This window comes from Coffea arabica, chromosome 11e (assembly GCF_036785885.1).
Source record: "Coffea arabica cultivar ET-39 chromosome 11e, Coffea Arabica ET-39 HiFi, whole genome shotgun sequence".
Classification (NCBI taxonomy): domain Eukaryota; kingdom Viridiplantae; phylum Streptophyta; class Magnoliopsida; order Gentianales; family Rubiaceae; genus Coffea; species Coffea arabica.
Window position 1 is genome coordinate 53,246,044 of NC_092331.1, and position 20,023 is coordinate 53,266,066.

The following is a 20,023-nucleotide window of genomic DNA, read 5'->3' on the forward strand; positions in this document are numbered from 1 at the left end:
TTTGGATCCACCCCTTTCTCTTAGTGTAAAGTAGGAGTAGATGTAGAATAGAATTTATCAGTGTCCGAAAAAAAAAGTGTAGATATAGTTAATTCTAATTAAGGTCATTGAGTTAATTCTTTTGCTTATCTTCCCCCAATTACTCTAGATACCCCTCCTATATGCTCATTAACAAGTAGTCCTCGTTAGACATTTCTTTCACATTTTTGACAACTCCAAAGTGGAAACTGCTCATGCTTAGTTCATCCATACTAAACTAGATTCACTTCTGGTCTAAGTTTAGCTGAATCACAATATAGCATTCACTAATTTACGTGTTGAAGCTATTCCACTAAACGAAATGATTAAAGGATTTATCATTTTTTCAGGATCACTAGAATGAACAGAAGTTTATTTCAGACAGTTAAACGCTGGTTAATGAACTAACTCCAACTGTAAGAATGATTAAACCATTGTCCATATAACTTCTCTGTTTGTCTGTTCAAATGGCTCGGAGAAGAGAGGTGGATAGAGGTGAATGTCGAGACAATCCACACAGACTAGAAGGAAGGACGCACGAATGAAGAGCATGCAGTATTTACCAGAAAGCTTCGATCGTTTTGAGGCCTCTCTTGAGTGGCAGGCTCTCACAAAGGAAAGACCAAAATTTCTGATTCATCTCATTCTCCTACCTGAACAAAGACCTATATGAATATGATAGTGAATATTTCTTATGTGCTAACATCATGGTTTCAGCAGCAAGAACTTGTATGCTAGGATGAGCAGCTGGCAAGGAACATCTATCGCTGATAGAGCAGCAAATTGAAGATTTGTTCTAACTGAATCCTTATTCTAATTTAACAAAGATAACTTGATCACTGTTACCCGATTCTCCAACAAGGTGCTAACATAACTAATACAATTTATGTTAATTGTATCATAGCTCCCAACAGTTAGCTATATTAGAGCATCCTGATTATATCCAAGTATAACCACCAGGAGTTTCCAGTTAAGAGCAATTCGTAAGAAAAGAGCTACTCTCTTTTATGTTTCTGTGGGATGGTCTGTTTACAGGGAAGCTTGAGTTGCTGGGATATGCACTATCCATCTTCAAGTAGCTATACATTTTGATCCGTCATCACATTAATTTCTGCAGTAGCAAACGCATCACCATCTTTCTGAGTAACACAGAATGCTCACTTCACCTTTGCTTGTGGAGATTATCATCACAAACAAGGTTATCATCATTAACCTCTCTTCCCAGCATTGGACCTAGCATCCTTTTACCAAGGCCTTGACACACAGACGTGGTTTTGAACTAAAAAGCATTTGTGGAAGAACTGACACACCAACCACCACACTCTCATTAGGAATCCCAGAGAGTGGCAGAACCTCAAGCAGCACAGCAAGCTGCAAAAAGGTTGATAGAATAAGCACATGAAACTACAACAGCCAGGAAAAGTAAAGGAATTATGTTTCTTTATGCTGGTATTTTAGCTTTTACCTCAGGGCACTTCAGATCTACAATTGAATCTGGAACAGCATCTTTAACAGCAGCTGCCACAATGCTAAAACATTTGCCACGGTCTAAGAGAGCAGATATTTTGGAACCATTTGAAGTTACTCTCACATCCTTCATCTCAGTTTCCTCAATTCCTCTTCTATTGTACCCAACTGCAAACTGGATAGTCATGAGACCACAGACATTTATACAGCATAAAGTGAAAGATCTCTCTCATAGGCATTCATATGCCTATTCCACCACCCCCTTCCCCATGGCCCCAACATCTTAGAAATTGCAGATGCTCATGCGACAGAATTAATGATCAACCAGCACAAAAATAAACTTCAGGGCATACCTTTACTGGCTGCGTAACTTTGTTCTTTTCATCTTTCAGATACTGATTGACTAGCTTTGACACTATAGAGTGTACTTCCTTCTCATCTAACCTACAAGTGGCTTGGATAGGGAATATACGGTGGCACCATCTGCATCAGATGATTAAAGATGCAATTAATAACCAAATGCATCACAACCAAAGATATTCTGAAAAAAGTAAATGTTGAATGAACAGAGAACCAAATAAATGCCAGGTAAAAGAATTGGCTATCACAAAGAAAGTTACCACCTACATTGAATAGTCCTATGTACTATATCTTCTGTGTCTGTTTCTATGCGAGGTAAAAGAATGGGCTATCACAAAGAAAGTCCTCAAATGAGCTCTCTTTGTGTGAGTGCTCTGTGTGAGAATGTACACTCTTATGGAAGACAATTAGTTTGGGAATACCACCACTACATTGATTAGTCCTATGTACTATCTCTTCTGTGTCTGTTTGAATGCGAGGTAAAAGAATGGGCTATCACAAAGAAAGTCAAACGTGTAGCTCTCTTTGTGTGAGTGCTCTGTGTGAGAATGTACACTCTTATGGAAGACAATTAGTTTGGGAATAACACTACATTGATTAGTCCTATGTACTATCTCCTGTGTCTGTTTCTTCTTCTTTTTTTTTTTCCTTTTATGTTTTTTGCCTGCTTTGGGCACTATTTTCTTTATTCTCTCCTTTTACTTTCCTCTTTGATCCCAAGAAAGGCTATGGGAGAGTTTTCATGCAGAGAACAGTTGAGTATGGCAAAAGAAATAAAGCCCATCCGCCCCCCCCCCCCCCCAACCTAACACTAATTTTCTCTTTCTTTGCCAGAACTTTTTTCTAGCATGCAGTTGCTTTGTAATAAGTTTACGATTCTGATGAGGCTCATGTTTTGCTGGGTACACTATCTACTGCTCTCATGTATTGTGAGAAAGAATTACAAATGTATAGCCATACAAACTCTTCTGAGTAATGCATCAACTATCAGACAACATGAACTTATAGAAACAAAGAAAGCCATAAAATTTCCATAGGTTTCTGTAACATGTTTTTGCTTATCAAGAGGAAGCTTGCAGAAGATAAACTCCAATAGCAAATGAATGTGCTAACTATGCTATAATAGACTGCAAAAGAGGATAGGTGGAGCCAAATCAGAGAGTGGTTTTCTTGAGATGTAACGTTGAGTCAGTTGTTTATGCATGTTGACAACAAATTTCTCCACCTACAAAGAAACTCACCATCCAATCGAAGAAACAACATTAAAAGGAAAAAATATGTTGACAATCAGAACTTGAATTCTTTGCACAAAATGGAGTCCTAATGTTTAGCATTATGTAATTCCCTGGCAAGATATCACTACTAACCTTTGAAAATTAAGCATCATATGGGACTCCGGTAATAAAATGCTACTGCAAGAGACTGAGACCAACAAGCAATTTCCTTGATAATCCTAGAATAGCTTAATATGGAAAGCAGATATCAAATAGAGTGACTCAAAATGCTGTAAGCTCATATGTTATAATATCAAATCCATTTAAACAAGCACATACTGTCTAACTTTTCCTGCTTTCTCTTTAGATTCATGGCTTTTATCTTTTGTTGAATCTTTGTTTTCCCGTTCTTAATCAAACTATGGATCTGAAGTTTAGATATACCTAAATGACTAATGCTTTTGTCAAAACAAAAAAAAACTCTGCAAAAATGTAGTACAACAAGCCAGACAGTTGGATCCCAAAAGATAAATTGTTGCCAAACAAGAAGAAATGGTCCTTGGAAACAGCGGATTGTGAAAAGAAAATCAATAATAATTTAAACAGAAATCACCAGCAAAGTCAACACCTTCACAATAATTTTGTTTTCCGTATATGATGTAATGTATGATCACCCTTCTACTGGGAATGGAGGTGGTGGAGAGAGAGAGGGGTTGGCTGTCCAATGCACAAGATTCTTTGCCTTAAAAAAATGAAAAATTAGAGACTTCATCTAGCCTCATCAATCAGGGTTTGGTAGGGGAAAAAGGCTGATTTAGAATGCTGCAACCATTTTTTGGTTACCTGCTGCCTAACTTCATTGCAATGATGCATTTGTATCCTCCAAGGACCTCAGTCTAAAGACTTTCAGCCGGCAATATCAGAAAGCAAATAAGTCTAATACAACAGCAAGTAATTTTGAAAGCAAAACACCATACTCTATGCTGAAATTAATCTGGGAATATTGCAAGTAAAAGAAGAAATAAGAAAAACGTGCATTTGAAGCAACCCTTGAAAACTGCATCTGTGACTTTCCCCTATGATATATTATTTATATTTTATTTTAAAGCTTCTTAAGATAGTAGATTTGATGCTGCAACAACAATATACCAGAAATTGCTGTGAACTTCTTGTATGTTCGTTTACTACCATAACCTTCTAGCAATATCTCCACTTTGTTATTTCTTTTACATTTTTACCACATTTTCACTTGGTTCTCTTGCCATCAAATAAGCACTTTTTCTCGAACAATATAACCATGTTACCACAAACCCCATACCAATTAGAAGACGTCAATTGACATAGAGGAAAAAGAGCAAACATAAGAAGGATTTGTCAAAATATCCCCCAAAATCAAAATATATGTAACAACTATTTAAAACAAATTTTGTAATGCATGCCTTACAATCTCTTGCTAATAAAACAAGCTTTAAGTACAGAGATCCGGATAAAGCTAAGAACATTCAAGGTAAGAAGTAAGAATCTTACTGTGCTGACTTTAGGCTCCCACTTTCCCGCAACTGAATGATGTTTTGCACAATATCAACAATGGCAGGGTGCTCCCCCTTAGGAAAGATGAAGAGGAGTAAACCACTCCTGGTCAACTTGACTAGCGAAAGTGTATTACTTGTTTCAGTGTGACTTATATTATCTTTAACTGAATCTGGAAGGAGCGAGTAAGAGTTTTCTGTGCATTTACCTGACATTTACAGGTTGTGGTCAGTTATTTCAGAAGACATAAAAGTAAAAGAGTTAGAATTACTATAGTCATTGTAAAGTTTGAGGAATTTTGCACTAAAGTTGAACTTCTAAGCTTATGGACGACAAATGTGCTTTCAAATATTTGTACTTTATATGATATGTAAGTGGGATGTCAGGATCCTATAGGAATTTCCCCCTTTTGTCCTTGTTCCTTCCAGTCTTTTATCCATAAAACCTTATCTTATTTCTCATGTTACTAAAGCAAAGAGAACTTGATGCATCCAAATCCAGGAAAAATTTTTCAAACTTCTTTTGAACTTAAAGAAACAGCAAGGAAGACTACAGAAGTTTCTCATACCAATGTCAGTAAGCTGAAGTAATTGTTAGACTTGCTATTTATTATCCAGAAGATTGCATTTCGGTCTACTGAAAAAAGATGGCAGGATTTATTTTCTAATAATGCATTTCAATGGTGCCTAACATCAGGGAAGGTCATTTCATTGGATATTTCTGTTGACTGTTGAGACCCAGAGGTATGAACTTTCCAATGCCTTCAGTGAAGGTCATTTCATTGGGCATTTCTATTTATAATGACAGTTTAGGACCCAGAGTTATGAACTTTCCAAATTGAAAATTATGCAGATGTTTACTTTGTTTCTTGACATTGAATTAAAATAAAAGGACTCAATTTTTATTTTTTTGTGTGTTATTTGGCACCTCAAAAATGGTGATTATGAGGTCAATAGCAGGACATTCTAATTGCTTTCAGTTTATCTTAATTTTTTCCATCATTAATTTTCTTGGATAATGAGTCACTTTTAATTTTTAATAAGCATAGGAAGAATTGAGTTATGCTTTTGGTTGAATAGAGAAAAAATCAAGCATTAGTTAATTGTTGCTGCCTCAGAATACTACATGGTTGACTAAAGAGAAGTAACTATTTGTAATTGTCAATGGCTATGGAAATTATTAGTAACATCTAGGTGAAAAGCAAACAATCTCTCTCATGCACTTCTATGCATAGTATTACCCCTAAATGAATACAAGAGGAGTTACCATTTATTACAGCAACGAAAAATTTTATAGAGCCTGATGTTTAGTAGTTGCAGTCCTTGCAATACTTCAAAGAAGTTTGGATTACGTCAAAACAGTCATATTCTTTCTTGAACACTAACTTTTCGTGCATGTTTAACTTCCAGAATAACTTTAAGTTGCAAAAAGACAGAGAATGAGAGAATGATTTACCATATTTCAAAAAGACTTATGGGTAGTGGAAATCCATGGTACCGATTTGTTATGCAAAAGATGCAAAACAGCGAGAGTACGAGCCAATAAAAAGTGTTTAGCTTGGCTTAAGATCAGACATTGAACCTTCCAACACACTTGACGCACACTCAAGGGCAAAGAGTCCTACTCTTACAGCATTACTTTCTCATCAGTTAATCCAGTACTTGACACACTGTTTATCCCTTGCTTTCCAATCTTATCAGTTACACTGGTGTAGTTATGGTTTAGAGTGCTGGTACAGGAAAACTTGCACGTCAAAATCTAGGTGGTAGAATGGTACTTGTGGTAGAGAAGCGGAAAGCATAAACACAGCAACTAGGGTGGTCAAACTAGTGGCTCTTTAGGATGGCTTTGGTAGACTACCAAGGTATGCTAATACAGCCATTTCTAAGGCTTCTAAGGTACTTGAACTGTTGTTTCTCTAGCTAATAACGACTAGAAAACTTGAAATAATGCATGAAGAAAAAGTATATTATCAAGTAGTCAAACAAGTTTGCACTTCAGTAGTATCATTTTTCCCAAAATGCAAGGCCTCTGTGTTTTTTGTCTAAGCACATGCCATCCTACATCTAGGGTTATTGACAATGAAGCTATTCATAATATTATTAGGCATATCTGAGTATTCTCTTTAACTTAATACGTTGTTCTTTATTACAAGCAGATAGGACTAAAATCACTTGTGAAGCATGTTTAGTCCTTCACAACTCCAGACCCTTTTCATCACTATCTTCTATCCTCCATCTCCACTATTTTCCTTTCAGTCTTGTGTGTCAACAGACTTGCTCTTTAAATTGCTTGGTATCATCCGTCTGGGATTCTATAGCCAAATAAGATGATCGGAAGATTACATGAAATATAGAGATCTTGACCGCATTAATAGATCTTTATCCCTGATTACATGCCTGAGTTTCTCCATTTACAATTATACTGGTCATACATGTCTTTAAATGAGAAGTTAAAAAAAAAAAATCGGTACATAGCACAATCATATTTTGTTTGCTTTTCAAGTTAACAATATGTCCTCTAGTCTTGGTGCATTTTGTTACTTATTTTGTAAACATGATTTCTGTAATTTTGATAGCATAGATAACTAATATTGAATGGTTCCAAGATATTTGGCTCCACTATCTACCTTAATGGGGAAATTAAGACACCATAACACCTACAAGTTTTTATTGTAAGTACCAAATTACAATCTCTTTCTGATTCTCTCATCACTTCTGTGAAAAAGAAAAGAATGATAGATTGTTCTGCTCCAGTTCTCAGACCATACAACAATATGGGGCTGTTGAAAGAAAGAATAGACAATGGAAATAACACAAATTCTTGTACGACTTTTTTAGAGTACACTCTGTTCATTCATTCATTAATTTTTGGGAGGGAAGTTCCATTTCATCTATTCTCTACCTGCTAATAATTTTAATTGCACAAGTTTTCTTCAGCAATTCTTTGTTGCTTGCAATCCACCAAATCTTGCCTTGAACTTTACTCTTGTACTAAGAAGCCAAAACCTTCACAGATACGTACCTCTCACATAAACTATTTGTAGCAAACTGGGTACACAGAAAATTTTTGCTAAAGGCTCAGTGGGGGGGAGGGGGTTGGTGTTTAAGCATATGGGCAGTATTAGAGCCTTTTACAAAGTCAAACAAGGCTAAATAAGTATGTTTCAGGGATGCAGCTATCATAAGGTATTTTCTTTACTCTTCTCCTTCTATTTACTTCTCATTCCCTGTTTTTATAGTCACATATTGTTTTAATAAACTTGTTCTTATTTTTTCATGCATACAAGTCATATTACCTGTTCTTACAGACAAATCCGCACCCTCTTCATTTTCTTTGTAGATTGCAGGTAGTTATACATGTTAATTTGCATTATCTGTATGAGCAAGTGTATAAACTAAAATACCAGACTTAAACTATTACCAGGTTCTCCAAAGTCATCGGCCGCATCTTTCCTCTCCAAACTGTTGCCAAGTTCCTCCTCTGTACTTACAGATATTCTCCTCTTCTTAGCTGACATATTCACATCCAAACTTTCAGAACCTTCAGCATTTAGAATACTCAAAGATCTGACATACTGCAAAGCATATTAATCGTACAACTGGTCAACATCTCACAGAACATAAACGCGACTTGAATTAACTTATTTAGTTTACATACACAACAAGGTATGTAAGAAAATGTACTGCAATTGCAGGTAACAAGACACCAAGCTGATTTCCACACTTTACACCCTCTAGATGCAAGCAGATTTCCCATTGAGATAGTTCAGATATATGAAATTGGATGAATCAATCAGATCATCAATAAAAAAATTTAAAAAAAAAAAAGAAAAGATGGTGAAGAAATATCATGCATGCTGATTCTGCACAACTTCAGTAGCATAAGTATATAAAAGACATAGGCTATTGTCTTCAAGGATTACATTTCATTAAACTGCAATTTCTCTGCTAATAATCATATCAAACAATTATGTCAGAATTGCTCCCAAACTTGAGTATTCTGCCCCAAGACCATCTGTTGTACAATCAATTTCTGATTATCCTTGTGCTAGTTGTCACTCTTTTAACCAAGATTTCATAAACTAACACAGCTATCAAGATAGAACCTGGTTAGCAAAAAAGTTGTAGAAAGAATCATTCTTCTAAGATCAAAAGTGCTAAAAGTCAATCAAATTTTGTAAAAAATTAATGAAAAGAAAAAGTAAAGAATGACGATAGATCACCACCAGCTAGCCAGACTCACTTCATTTCTCCACCAGTTTCCATGAGAAAACAGTTTACATAGAATAGCCAGCAAGAAAGTTTCCATGAGACTCACTTCAGAGGGACTCTCATCTTTAAAAGTCAATAGTTCGATTGGTCACAGATATTTCTGTTCTCATGGAATTCTTCAGGTTTCAATCACGAATCAGGATATAAAAGTCTTCTATACTTGCAACTGATGGAAGTAGAAGAATACAGATAGTTGTTGTATCCTAGAGCTCTATTTAGTGCACAACTTCAGCAACTCACTATTCCAACAATATAGAGCATGCTTCAAGCTTAAGACCCATGCCCAGATAACAAAGCACTTCCCCAGCTTTTGAAATCCATTAGAAGTACACTAACATAGCTTCTGACTTACACAGGCTGCTGATAAGTAAAAATGTCCTGAACTCTTTTAACTGATAGTCTTAAAAGCAGCAAACTCATTTATACAAAATTTGAACACAAGCTTTTAACACTGAATGTTATTTGACAGTGGGGAAGATAGGTTGAACTCTAACTTTCTCATTGGTGTATATTCAAGGACAGGAAAAGAAACTACCACATGCAATGGAAGATGAGAGTAAAAAGTCAGGAAGAAAGCCACATATGACAAAAAGGTTTAGGACATCACTTCCAAGACAAAGATGCATAAAAAATTCACCAATGAATAACTTAAATAACTCCTTCATGGATGGCCTAACAAAACTGGGTCTGTGGGTGCGTGTACAGTAGTACATGCAATATGTACCGGGCTTCAGCTCAGCCCTGGGGACCAGAATATCTTATGACAGGAAATTGAGGTGACGAATCCCAACATTTCAATTAAAAGCCCTTCCATCAAAGTCAATGAATAAGCCTATGGTCTCAAACAACAGCCGAAGTGTCATCCACTGTCAGTTTACCCAATACCCATAACACATAAAATACCCATAAGCTGCTAAAGCACCACAAATTTTAAGTCTACTGAAATATGTAGAATTTAAACTTCTAATAAATAACTCGAGATCCTAAAAAGATTACCCATTCTTCAAAGTGGGTAAATTGGATCTTCAGCCAAGTTCCCAAGAATATTTAAATTTACTCTTCCCTTAAACTCTTCATTGGTTGCATCAGTCGTGAATATTGATGGCATGCATAAAAAAGAATAGAACGCATAATGTGTCAATATATCAACATCAGTTTGAAGCCCTAAGAAAACATTCAGCACACACAGCTTTTATAAAAACTCCATGAAGTCAAAAGAATAGAATCTTGCAAGCACCAGATGCACTCCTCCCCATTCTCCAAGTTGGTTCATTACTTGTCTTCCTTTTGCAACAAGAGAGGTCCAAGAAATAAAAATGATACAGGCTTTGGAGAGGACTTCAAATACAACTGAAACTCATTCATTTCTTTCACATAGTGATAAGCCTCAGCAACGCTTGGCTTCTGGTGTAAATATATCCAAAAACAATTCCAAACAAGTTGTCTGCCACAAGATTTTAAGCTAACTCTAAATTGTCCACTTATTATTTGGGCCCTAGAAGAGTGCAACATCTCATGCCTATACAGTCCCTTTAGGTATGAATAAAAAACAATTATCCAAAGCTGCTGCAATGAAGAATGCCTTTTTAATGTTAAAAGCAAAACTGAAGCTTATATATCTATTTCTTGAGAACTCAAAATAGATGATTGGCAATCAGCTATATATTTCATGCATATAATATCTGATGTCTCAAATGCCTAACAAAATTAGACTAATGGTCTTCTCCTTCCAGAAATATGATCACTTAAGACCATGTCATTCTTTAGAGAAATATAACCATGCACTTATTAAATTGCTTTTATGTTTAAAAACTTTTTCTTACGGCAGAAAATATTGCATATCTTCTATCTATTGTTTCTGATTTATTTTCAAAGAAAACAATGCAAAGGTTCCATATTAGTAAGGTGAATTTGTGCTTAACCTGTATGAGTTATGTGCTCAAGCTTAAGATAAGGTTAATATGTATCCATAAGAAACTTCAAATTCAAGGAAATTGGTAACTCATATATATATATATATATATATATATATATATATATATATATATATATATATATATATATATATACTGGAAAGCTGAGTGATAAAGAATTTAAGCAGTGTTGCATTTTGGATGTCGAATCATGTCATTTACTCAAGAAGGCACAGCAGACTTAAGCAGTCACTCGATTGAACCAAGTGACAAATGACAGTGTAAGCAAAACAAGTTGAATAAGACTTGTAAACAAGGACTAAACCATACTAATCTGTGACCTAAAAATGCACCGGCTACAAATAAATGGATGAAGTGGAAGATCATAAGCAAAAAAATTGGAAGCCAGCTACTAGACTCAGAAGTTAATAACCTATTGGCAGGATAATTGACATCTTATCCTTCTGTTTGTCTGCAAACAGAAATCTTAATCAAGTTTAGAACCAAAAAATCATAAACGTTTTTCCTAGACTAAGTTCAACAGATGGAAACAGTGTTGCGTGCATAATTTTGCCATTATTCTCACAAATGAAGACCATTAGCATTACACTTCATTTCCAAAAATTTATCGCGTTAAAACAGTAAACAACTTTAGTTTGTTTGTTTTTCCCCCCTCAATACCTAATGCATTTGAACAACACAACATGCCTGTGCCTACCTTTTGCATGGCTCACCCAGTTCTCCAAACTTCATCAGTTTTATCAATTAGTCGCCATCCCATTCGCCGTTTACTTATGCTTAATCATTCAAACATCTCTTTCTTTAGAAACCAATTCCGTAACATTGCTACTCTTCATCTTAAACCAAAACAATTACAGCAGCGAACACATTATACCAGTAATTCAAGTCCGCTACAGTCTTATTCACTTACAAATACCCCAAGTTCCCAAACTTGCCCAGAATTTAAGAATCCCATAAAACCAAGTTCACTAAACCAATTTAACCGTCCTGATTCTCAAGTCAGCATGAATTTTCTTTATATCTAAAATTTCCTTATTTTGACATTATTCCAGAGAACTGACAAGAGACAAAACCAGCAGAATTCATTACCTTTTCAAGAATTGACATGGCTTCTTTTGTTGCACTCTTCTCCCTCTCTACATAACAAAGGAAGCATTTTTATCAATCACCACACTGCCCAGGCTATCCCAAACAATCAAATTGAAAATTTTCAAAAACCCAGATGCAAATTACATAAATAAATGCCAATAAAGTACAAAAATAACAAAAAAAGAGCATAACTTTCTGGACAGAAGAGATGGGATGAGAGGCCTTACTGATGGGGCAGGTGATGAGGAATCCGGAGTGGGAATGACTGAGGAGAGAAGAAGGGGCGTTGTAGTCAAAACGAGGAATGGTGATCACAGCAGAGTGCTGCTCCCAGGGCTTCAGCTCCTCCTTGGTTTTCAGTTCCACTTTCATTGCTTCTTCTTCCAATTCTTTTGCTTTTTCTTCTGTTTTTGCTGTCATAAGTTTTTCAGCCATTCTTTTCTGAGTCTATCGGTGTTCATTCCCAGTATTATTGATCATCTTTTGTATGGCAAATGAGATTTATATTTATATTTCGCCCCCTCTTTTGTATGGCAAATGAGGTATTATACCCTAGTTCTTCCACTTACTTTACTAATAAAATGTGATTTATACTAAATGATTTAGTCCCTCTTTAATAATCCAATTCAGCAATTAAATTTAATAAGTTCAGATCTGTACATCTTGAGACACATTTGACAACCAAAAATAGAATGCCCAAATTAATTAAGTAACGTTGAATTTTCTAGACAAAACTTACTCTCAAATATAAGTAATAAGTTATTCATTTACTCTAAAATACACTCAAATATATTGGATTTAGCGTGCGTTTGATAAAATTGAAATTTGAAATTTTAATCCGAAATTTGAAATATGAATCTATTAAATTATTGAATTGTTAAGTACTAATGTGATACATTTAAATGTATATCACATTAAGTGATAAGTGAATAACTTATCACTTATTTTTTAGAGTAAGTTTTGCCTAGAAAATTCAGTATCATATTATTTTTTGAAGCAAATTTTGCCTAGAAAATTTAGTATCATTTAATTAATTCGGATGTGCAATTTTTGGTTATCAAATACGTCTGAACATGTTAATATCTAAATCCATTAACTTTAAGTGTTGAATTGGATTATCAAATAGGGCCTAATAACAATTCAACCACTTAACTTAATGGAATTCGAACTTCAGGCTTCAGTTTTCAAATTTTAATTTTATCAAACACACCCTTCTTTTATCCAAATTCTACCAAACAGAATTTTTCTACAAATTACCACCCTCACAATTCACAAAGTCATTTTAACAATTGAATCTATTAACTGATGTCAGTCCGTTTGGACCGTTGTGTGATATCAAAGGTGAAAAAAAAAATCACATGTGTGCACAAAAATAAAACAAAAAAAAGTGTAGATTTTTTCTTTTGGAAAAAGGGAGAATTGTAGTTTTAGTCTCTAATTTTTAGCATATGTGCTAAATTAGTCTCTAATGTTTCCACCAAAATAAATTTGGTTCTCAAAGTTTTTGGTAGTAGGTACATTCAACAATGATGAAAACTCAATAATGACTAGTGGTCAAAATTTAATTACTGTTATTTAACAATTTTTGACTTTGTACTTTTGAACCCTAATGTTTGAAATTTTAATCATTTTAGTCGCTTAAGTTTTCAATAGTGATATTGAGGATATTAGAATAAAATAAGATAAGAATTACACCGCAATTGTCTTAAATGGGTACTAGCAATTCTAATTAAAATTTTTTATTTTTTACTTCATTTATTCATGCCACTAATGTCTCATATACTTCTTCCCTTTGGTATAATTGGTCTCAAATTTAGTATTATATATGTAATTATTGTTTTATACTATTAGTAATTAACTGATAATTAACCCATAATGAGTAAAAGCACTTCATATTAGTATCTATGATTGCTAGTTTTTATAACAATTCCTAACTATAACAATTTAAGGCCTATATGCACAAACCATGCAAGAACTGGCATGAAAGATAATAAATTTTATATTAATACTAGAATTTTCCTTTTTTATTTTATATATTATGTATATATTGTCATTTGATTGTAACTTATTCAAAAAATAGCAATAAAACTCTTTAAGTTCAACGATGTTATTATCTCGATATAAAGTGTTTTTATGAAATTTATAGGGATTTAGGATGACATTTGTCAAATCTTTAAATCAATTCACACCTTTTTTTTTCTTTTTAAAACTCCTAACAATAACTAGAAACTTAAGAGACCATATTGATTGAAACTTCAAAAATTAGGGACTAAAAATGTAAAGTTAAAATCAGAAAATTTAGAGACCATATTTGTTTTGCTAATACATTAGAGACCAGTTTGATCTACAAGTCAAACATTGAGAATCAAATTTGCGTTTCTCCCTTTGGAAAATTTTGAGAAGCAGTAATAGAAAGATTTAAATTCTTAAAGACATATAAGTTTTGGCAAATTCACATATTCCTAATATCTAATAAAACACATGTCATAACCGAAATTACCAAATTAACCTATCCAACCAAGCAAGCCCCCACTCTAATCATCTGATCCCCAAATTCCCTTTCTTACCCATTTTGAGAGGGAAATGAATTAGCATCAAAATCTGTGGCAATCCTTCTAGGACTATTACTGGGGCCTGGGGCCGAGTCAGTTTGAACTCGGCTCCAAGAAAAAGTCTAATGAGCCTGACCTTTCATTGAGTTGGGTTAAAATTGGGTCTAAATATTAGTCCCGAATTAAATGTGAGCAGAGTTTGGATCTTATTAGGGTCAAACCCGATATAGGCTTGACCCTTTAATATGCATATATATTAATTATATATAATATATTTATATTTTGATATATATATATAGGAATATTAAATATACAAAATTATGTCAAAGATTTAGTAGGACAAATCTCAGTATGAGCAAATTGAGGACCTTTGAAGATGTATTGACTGTTGATTGTGTTTTATTATTATTTTCTATGTACATAGAATTAATTGGATATATTATTGTTGAAAAATTCTTGGTATTATATACTTTTTAATGAACTGTTACTGGTTTCTATATAGTTTTAATGTTGTGGTTCTGCAGATATCAAATTAGTTTAAAACTTAATAATTATAGTAATTATATTAAGGAAGTTAAGGAGTTATAAGTGAGCTTGAGTTAAGTCAAAATTAAACTTATAATCTGAATATTTTGTAAGTCAAGTATAAGTTTCATATTTATCACTTCAAATCTCATAATTCGAAACCCAAAAATGGTACTAACTATATGAGCCAAATCTGAGTTTGTTAAACCTCACTTCACATGGCCCAATGACAAGCCTAAATCCTTCCCTTTTTTGATTTAAATGAAATTAAATTTAAACCTATAGTTTAGTACTCATATTCTTTTGTACCCAAACAACCTTTTGACCTTTGAAAAAAATTACCCAAAATACTACAAGTTATCTTCACCTTGATTAGAATTATGTCAAGTAATCATGAGAGTCAAGTCACATAATCGATTTTGTTGTCTAGGTTCTATTTTTCTTTTTTAGTTTTTGTTATTCTAACTGCAAAAAAAGGTTCCTAATCGCAATATAACTACTATGATTGATCATGGAAGTATATTGTTTGGATTGCATTTTCTGGAAGGGTATATTGTAACACTTTTTTAGATGTAATTTATATGAAGTAAAAAGATCATTGAAAAATGTATCAAGGAAATATTCCCAAAAAACATGAGATTTTTGGCCAGAGAATGGCAATCCAAAAAAGCCAGTATATTGGCATACTAGTGCAAATTGACTTCTTTTCTACAAATATATTATTTTTTATAACTTAAACTATCCAAAAAAAAGATCTCTAATCAAAATATTGAATTGTTATGTTCAAACTTGTAACATATATGCTTCTAACAAAACAAGAAAAAAAATGAAAATGTTCAATCTTTAAAAGTAGGGTAAAATACAAAAAAGTCCCTCGTGGTTAAGCTAACCTACGGAAAAGTCCATTATGATTTCAAATCATACATTTCGACCTCTCATAGTTTGAAATAATTTGAAACAGCAACGGAAATCGTCAAAACTAGCTGAGGTAGACGAAATGACATAATTACCCTAATATATATAAGCAATAAAAGACCTTTTAACAACCATCCTATTAAGTAAACTTGCGGAAAAATCCCTTGTGATTAAGCCAATCTATGGAAAAAGCCCCTTATGGTTACATATAGTTTTTATTTATTTATTTATTTTGTGCATAGGAATAAGATAAGCTGTATTTGGAAGTTTTATTTATTTATTTTATGTATAGAAATAAGGTGAGTTTTATTTAAGAATTTTTATTTATTTATTTTATACATAGAAATAAATGTGAGTTGTATTGGGAGTTTTGGGTTGTTTTTCAAAATTTTATGAGTTCTAAGGTATTTAATAGGTATGTCAACTAAAATTTTGAATTAAAAAAATTATTTTTCGAGTCAAGGAATCTCAAACTCATTAATTTAAATGACTTTTGCCGATTTTCACATTAATTCAAAATCACGAGATATTGTATTGTATGATTTGAAACCATAAGGGCTTTTTTTGTAGGTTTGATTAATCACAGGGGACTTTTTTGTATTATAATTCTAAGAGTATAATAGGTATATCAATTAAAAATCTGTTTGTTTCCAGTACAAATACTCGCAAAGAAACACGTGTATTTCAAACGCGTTAATCCAAACAATTCCCATCGCTTTTTAAAATAACTTCTAACCTTGAGGTACCGGAGTATATGTTTAAAAACTATAGGGGGTTTTTCTATGTGTTTACTTGATCTCAAGGGGCATTTCTATATTTTACCCAATAGTTAATGGCGTAATTCAATTAATTAACCCAAATTTAGATGGTTCTCCAGCCAGCCTGCGCCACGGCCAGTTCTAACTTCTAACAACCATCCTATTAAACAAACTCACGGAAAAGCTTCTTGTGATTAAACCAATATGTGGAAAAAACCCCATGGTTACATGTAATTTTGATTTATTTATTTTGTGCATAGGAATAAGATAAGCTGTATTTGGAAGTTTCTAGTTATTTATTTATGGATAGAAATAAGATGAGTTTTATTTGAGAATTTTATTTATTTATTTTATATATAGAAATAAAGATGAGTTATATTGGGAGTTTTTTTGAAAATTTTATGAGTTCTAAGGTGTTTAATAGGTATATCAATTAAAAATTTGAATTTAAAAAATTATTTTTCATGTCAAGCAACCTCAAACTCATTAATTCAAATGATTTTTGCCGATTTTCACATTAATTTAAACCATGAGATTTGGATTGTATGATTTGAAACTATAAGGGTTTTTTTTGTAGGTTTGATTAATCATGGTGGGGGAAGGGGAGGGGGGCTTTTCTATATTATAACTCTAGGAGTATAATATGTATATCAATTGAAAATTTATTTATTTTCAGTATAAATACTCGCAAAAGAAGCGCGTGTATTTCAAACTCGTTAATTCAAACGATTTCCATCACTTTTTTAAATTAGTTCAAACCATAAGTTACCGGAGTGTATGCTTAGAAACTATAGGGGGTTTTTTTGTATGTTCACTTAACCTTAAGGGGCTTTTCTATATTTTATCCGATTGTTAATGGCGTAATTCGATCAACCCAAATTTAGCAGAACGGATGGTTCGCCAGCCAGCCTGCCACTTCCACCTGATATCCAATTCTTTTCCACATAGGAAATCATAATCCTAATCCTTCCTTAGTTTGGTAATAGTCCTTCTCCTCTTAGGAATTGGAGCAATTTCTCCTACGCCTATAAATACACAGTCACTATTCTTCTAACTTCCTCACAGAAGAGAAACTCCTTCATAGTTTTCATTGAAGAAATTGTTAAAAAATTTCCTCCCACGCCCCCTTCCACAACCATGGTTTTTCAGCCTCCCCCAACCGTTTCCAGCGACCACAACCCTGTTTTGCAGCCGAACGAATGTTCATCTACTTTGTTCCAAACTATCGCAGCTCCTGCCTCCGTCGTTTGGGCTCTGGTTTCCGACTTTGAAAATCCTCAACGCTACAAGCCGTTCGTGAGATCCTGCAGAATCATAGATGGCCAGGCGAACCAAGTCGGATGCTTACGCCGTGTGGATGTCGCGTCAGGACTTCCAGCCTCCTATAGCATCGAGCGGCTGGAGATTCTTGATCATGATCAGCGCATCTGCGGGTTCAGCATTGTCAGCGGCGACCACCGGTTGTCGAACTATCGCTCGATCATGAGCCTATACCCCAATGGCAGCAATGAGACGGCGGTTGTGGAGACTTACGTGATTGATGCGGCCGAGGCCAACACGAAAGAAGAGACGTGTGCCTTTGTGGATACGATCGTGAAACTGAATTTGCGGACCCTGTCCAGAGTTGCTGAGGATTTGGCGGGCAAAGCGCAACAACAGGTTTGAAAATCTCAATTTCTTTCACTGGTTTATCTGATTATTAGCTAAGTAATTAGCCTGGTAGTAGCTAGGAAGAGATAAATTTCAAAAAACAATGAAAAAACCAAAAAGACAAAAAAATTTTAAAAATTAAGAAAAAAAGATTTTGGTTTCCTCTTTTTTTCTTTTTTATTTGCTAAAAAAAATTGAAAAAATCCAAAAATCCAAAAAAGCAAAAAAGATTTGGCTTCATCTTTTTCGTTTACTTTTCTTTGGTAGGAAAAGAATTTTCAAAAAAAATTGAAAAATCAAAAAGTGAAAAAAAGATTTTCGTCTCTTTTTTTTCTTTTTTATTTGCAAGCAAAGAACAAAAAACATTGAAAAAAAGACAAAAAAATCCAAAAATCCAAAAAAGCACAAAAATATTTTGGCTTCTTTTTTTTGGTTTACTTTTCTTTGGTAGGAAAAGAATTTTCAAAAAAATTGAAAAATCAAAAAAGTGAAAAAAGATTTTCGTCTCTTTTTTTTTCTTTTTTATTTGCAAGCAAAGAACAAAAAACATTGAAAAAAAAGACAAAAAAAATCCAAAAAAGCACAAAAATATTTTGGTTTCTTTTTTTTTTCGTTTACTTTTCTTTGGTAGGAAAAGAATTTTAAAAAAACTTGAAAAATCAAAAAAAGCGAAAAAAGATTTTCGTTTCTTTTTTCCTTTTTTATTTGCAAGCAAAGAACAAAAAACATTGACAAAAACAAAAAAGACCAAAAACATCAAAAAATCCAAAAAAGCACAAAAATATTTTGGTTTCTTTTTTTTTTGTTTACTTTTTTAGTAGAAAAAGCATTTTTTTAAAAAAAGAAAAAATTGAAAAATGATTATGGTTTCCTTTTTACTTTTTTATTTGCAAGTAAAGAACGAAAAATTGAAAAAAAAATCCAAAAAACTAAAGGATTTTGGTTTCTTTATTCCTTTACTTTTTTATTAGTAGGGAAAGAATTTTTTTAAAAAAAAAGAAAAAATTTAAAAAATGAAAAAAAGGCATTGAATGTCTTATTTTTCCCCAAAAATAGAAAATTCGCTTAGCTCTACCTAACACGTATCTATCAACTATGCATGAGGTGTTATTGTTTTCAAAAGAAAAAAAGGGTAATGCATAATTTTAAATCTGCCACTCTAATGTCTCATAAATACTCTACACGATCAATAATTAAATCTGTCCTTTAGTTAATTAAATAGCACTTGATTCTTTTTTGCCCCATTTAGCCTGCCTATAAATGCTATGTTCTTAACTTTTTAACTGTTTGTGTGCATTTTAATAGCTACTGATGATCAGTTGAGTTCCTATTAGTGTGTCTAAGTGAGTTCCCTATAAATGTGCCTAAATAGCAGAGGTGAAAATGATAGGTACTTCCACTTTCAGGCATCAAAGTTAGCTATACTTGGGAATCTGTCTAAGGCTACTTCACACACCTTTGCACGTATAGCAACTAGCCCTGTAATTGTGTGATAATGCGACGGTGTAGCTTTTGATGTGAATGAAATCCTAATTGGCCTCTTTCCATTTCTACCTTGGCTTAGAAACTGAAAGAAGTATGAGTTAAAACTTGAAGTCTGCGCCTAGTGATTGGAGTTGACATCTTAATATACTTAATAAGTTGGTGAGGCGATAAAGCAATTAGGGGCAGGTTAGTGCCATGTATCTGTTGTGGTTCCCTGTTCGGTTATTGCAGAGTAAGCCAAGTCGGGAGTCT

General features: G+C 33.5%; 2 protein-coding genes across 4 annotated transcripts; one reads left to right on the forward strand and one right to left on the reverse strand.

The window, feature by feature from the left end:
• Positions 1–638: 638 nt before the first annotated feature.
• On the reverse strand, positions 639–12,448 carry LOC113719489 (uncharacterized). Of its 3 annotated transcripts, none has more exons than XM_027244698.2 (7): positions 12,114–12,448; positions 11,887–11,933; positions 8,013–8,166; positions 4,587–4,707; positions 1,839–1,968; positions 1,484–1,660; positions 639–1,389 (listed from the first exon to the last, which is right to left on the reverse strand). In XM_027244698.2, the coding sequence occupies exons 1-7, from the start codon at positions 12,319–12,321 to the stop codon at positions 1,252–1,254; spliced, it is 975 nt and encodes a 324-aa protein (XP_027100499.1). In that variant the 5' UTR covers positions 12,322–12,448; the 3' UTR covers positions 639–1,251. The 3 variants fall into 3 exon arrangements, with proteins under 3 accessions (XP_027100499.1, XP_027100497.1, XP_027100496.1); XM_027244696.2 differs by having other exon boundaries at positions 4,587–4,785; XM_027244695.2 differs by having other exon boundaries at positions 4,587–4,797.
• Positions 12,449–17,773: 5,325 nt separating this feature from the next.
• Positions 17,774–18,301, forward strand: LOC140021379 (abscisic acid receptor PYL4-like). Its single transcript, XM_072072139.1, has one exon. It carries the CDS (start codon positions 17,774–17,776, stop codon positions 18,299–18,301), a length of 528 nt encoding a protein of 175 aa, XP_071928240.1.
• Positions 18,302–20,023: the final 1,722 nt, after the last annotated feature.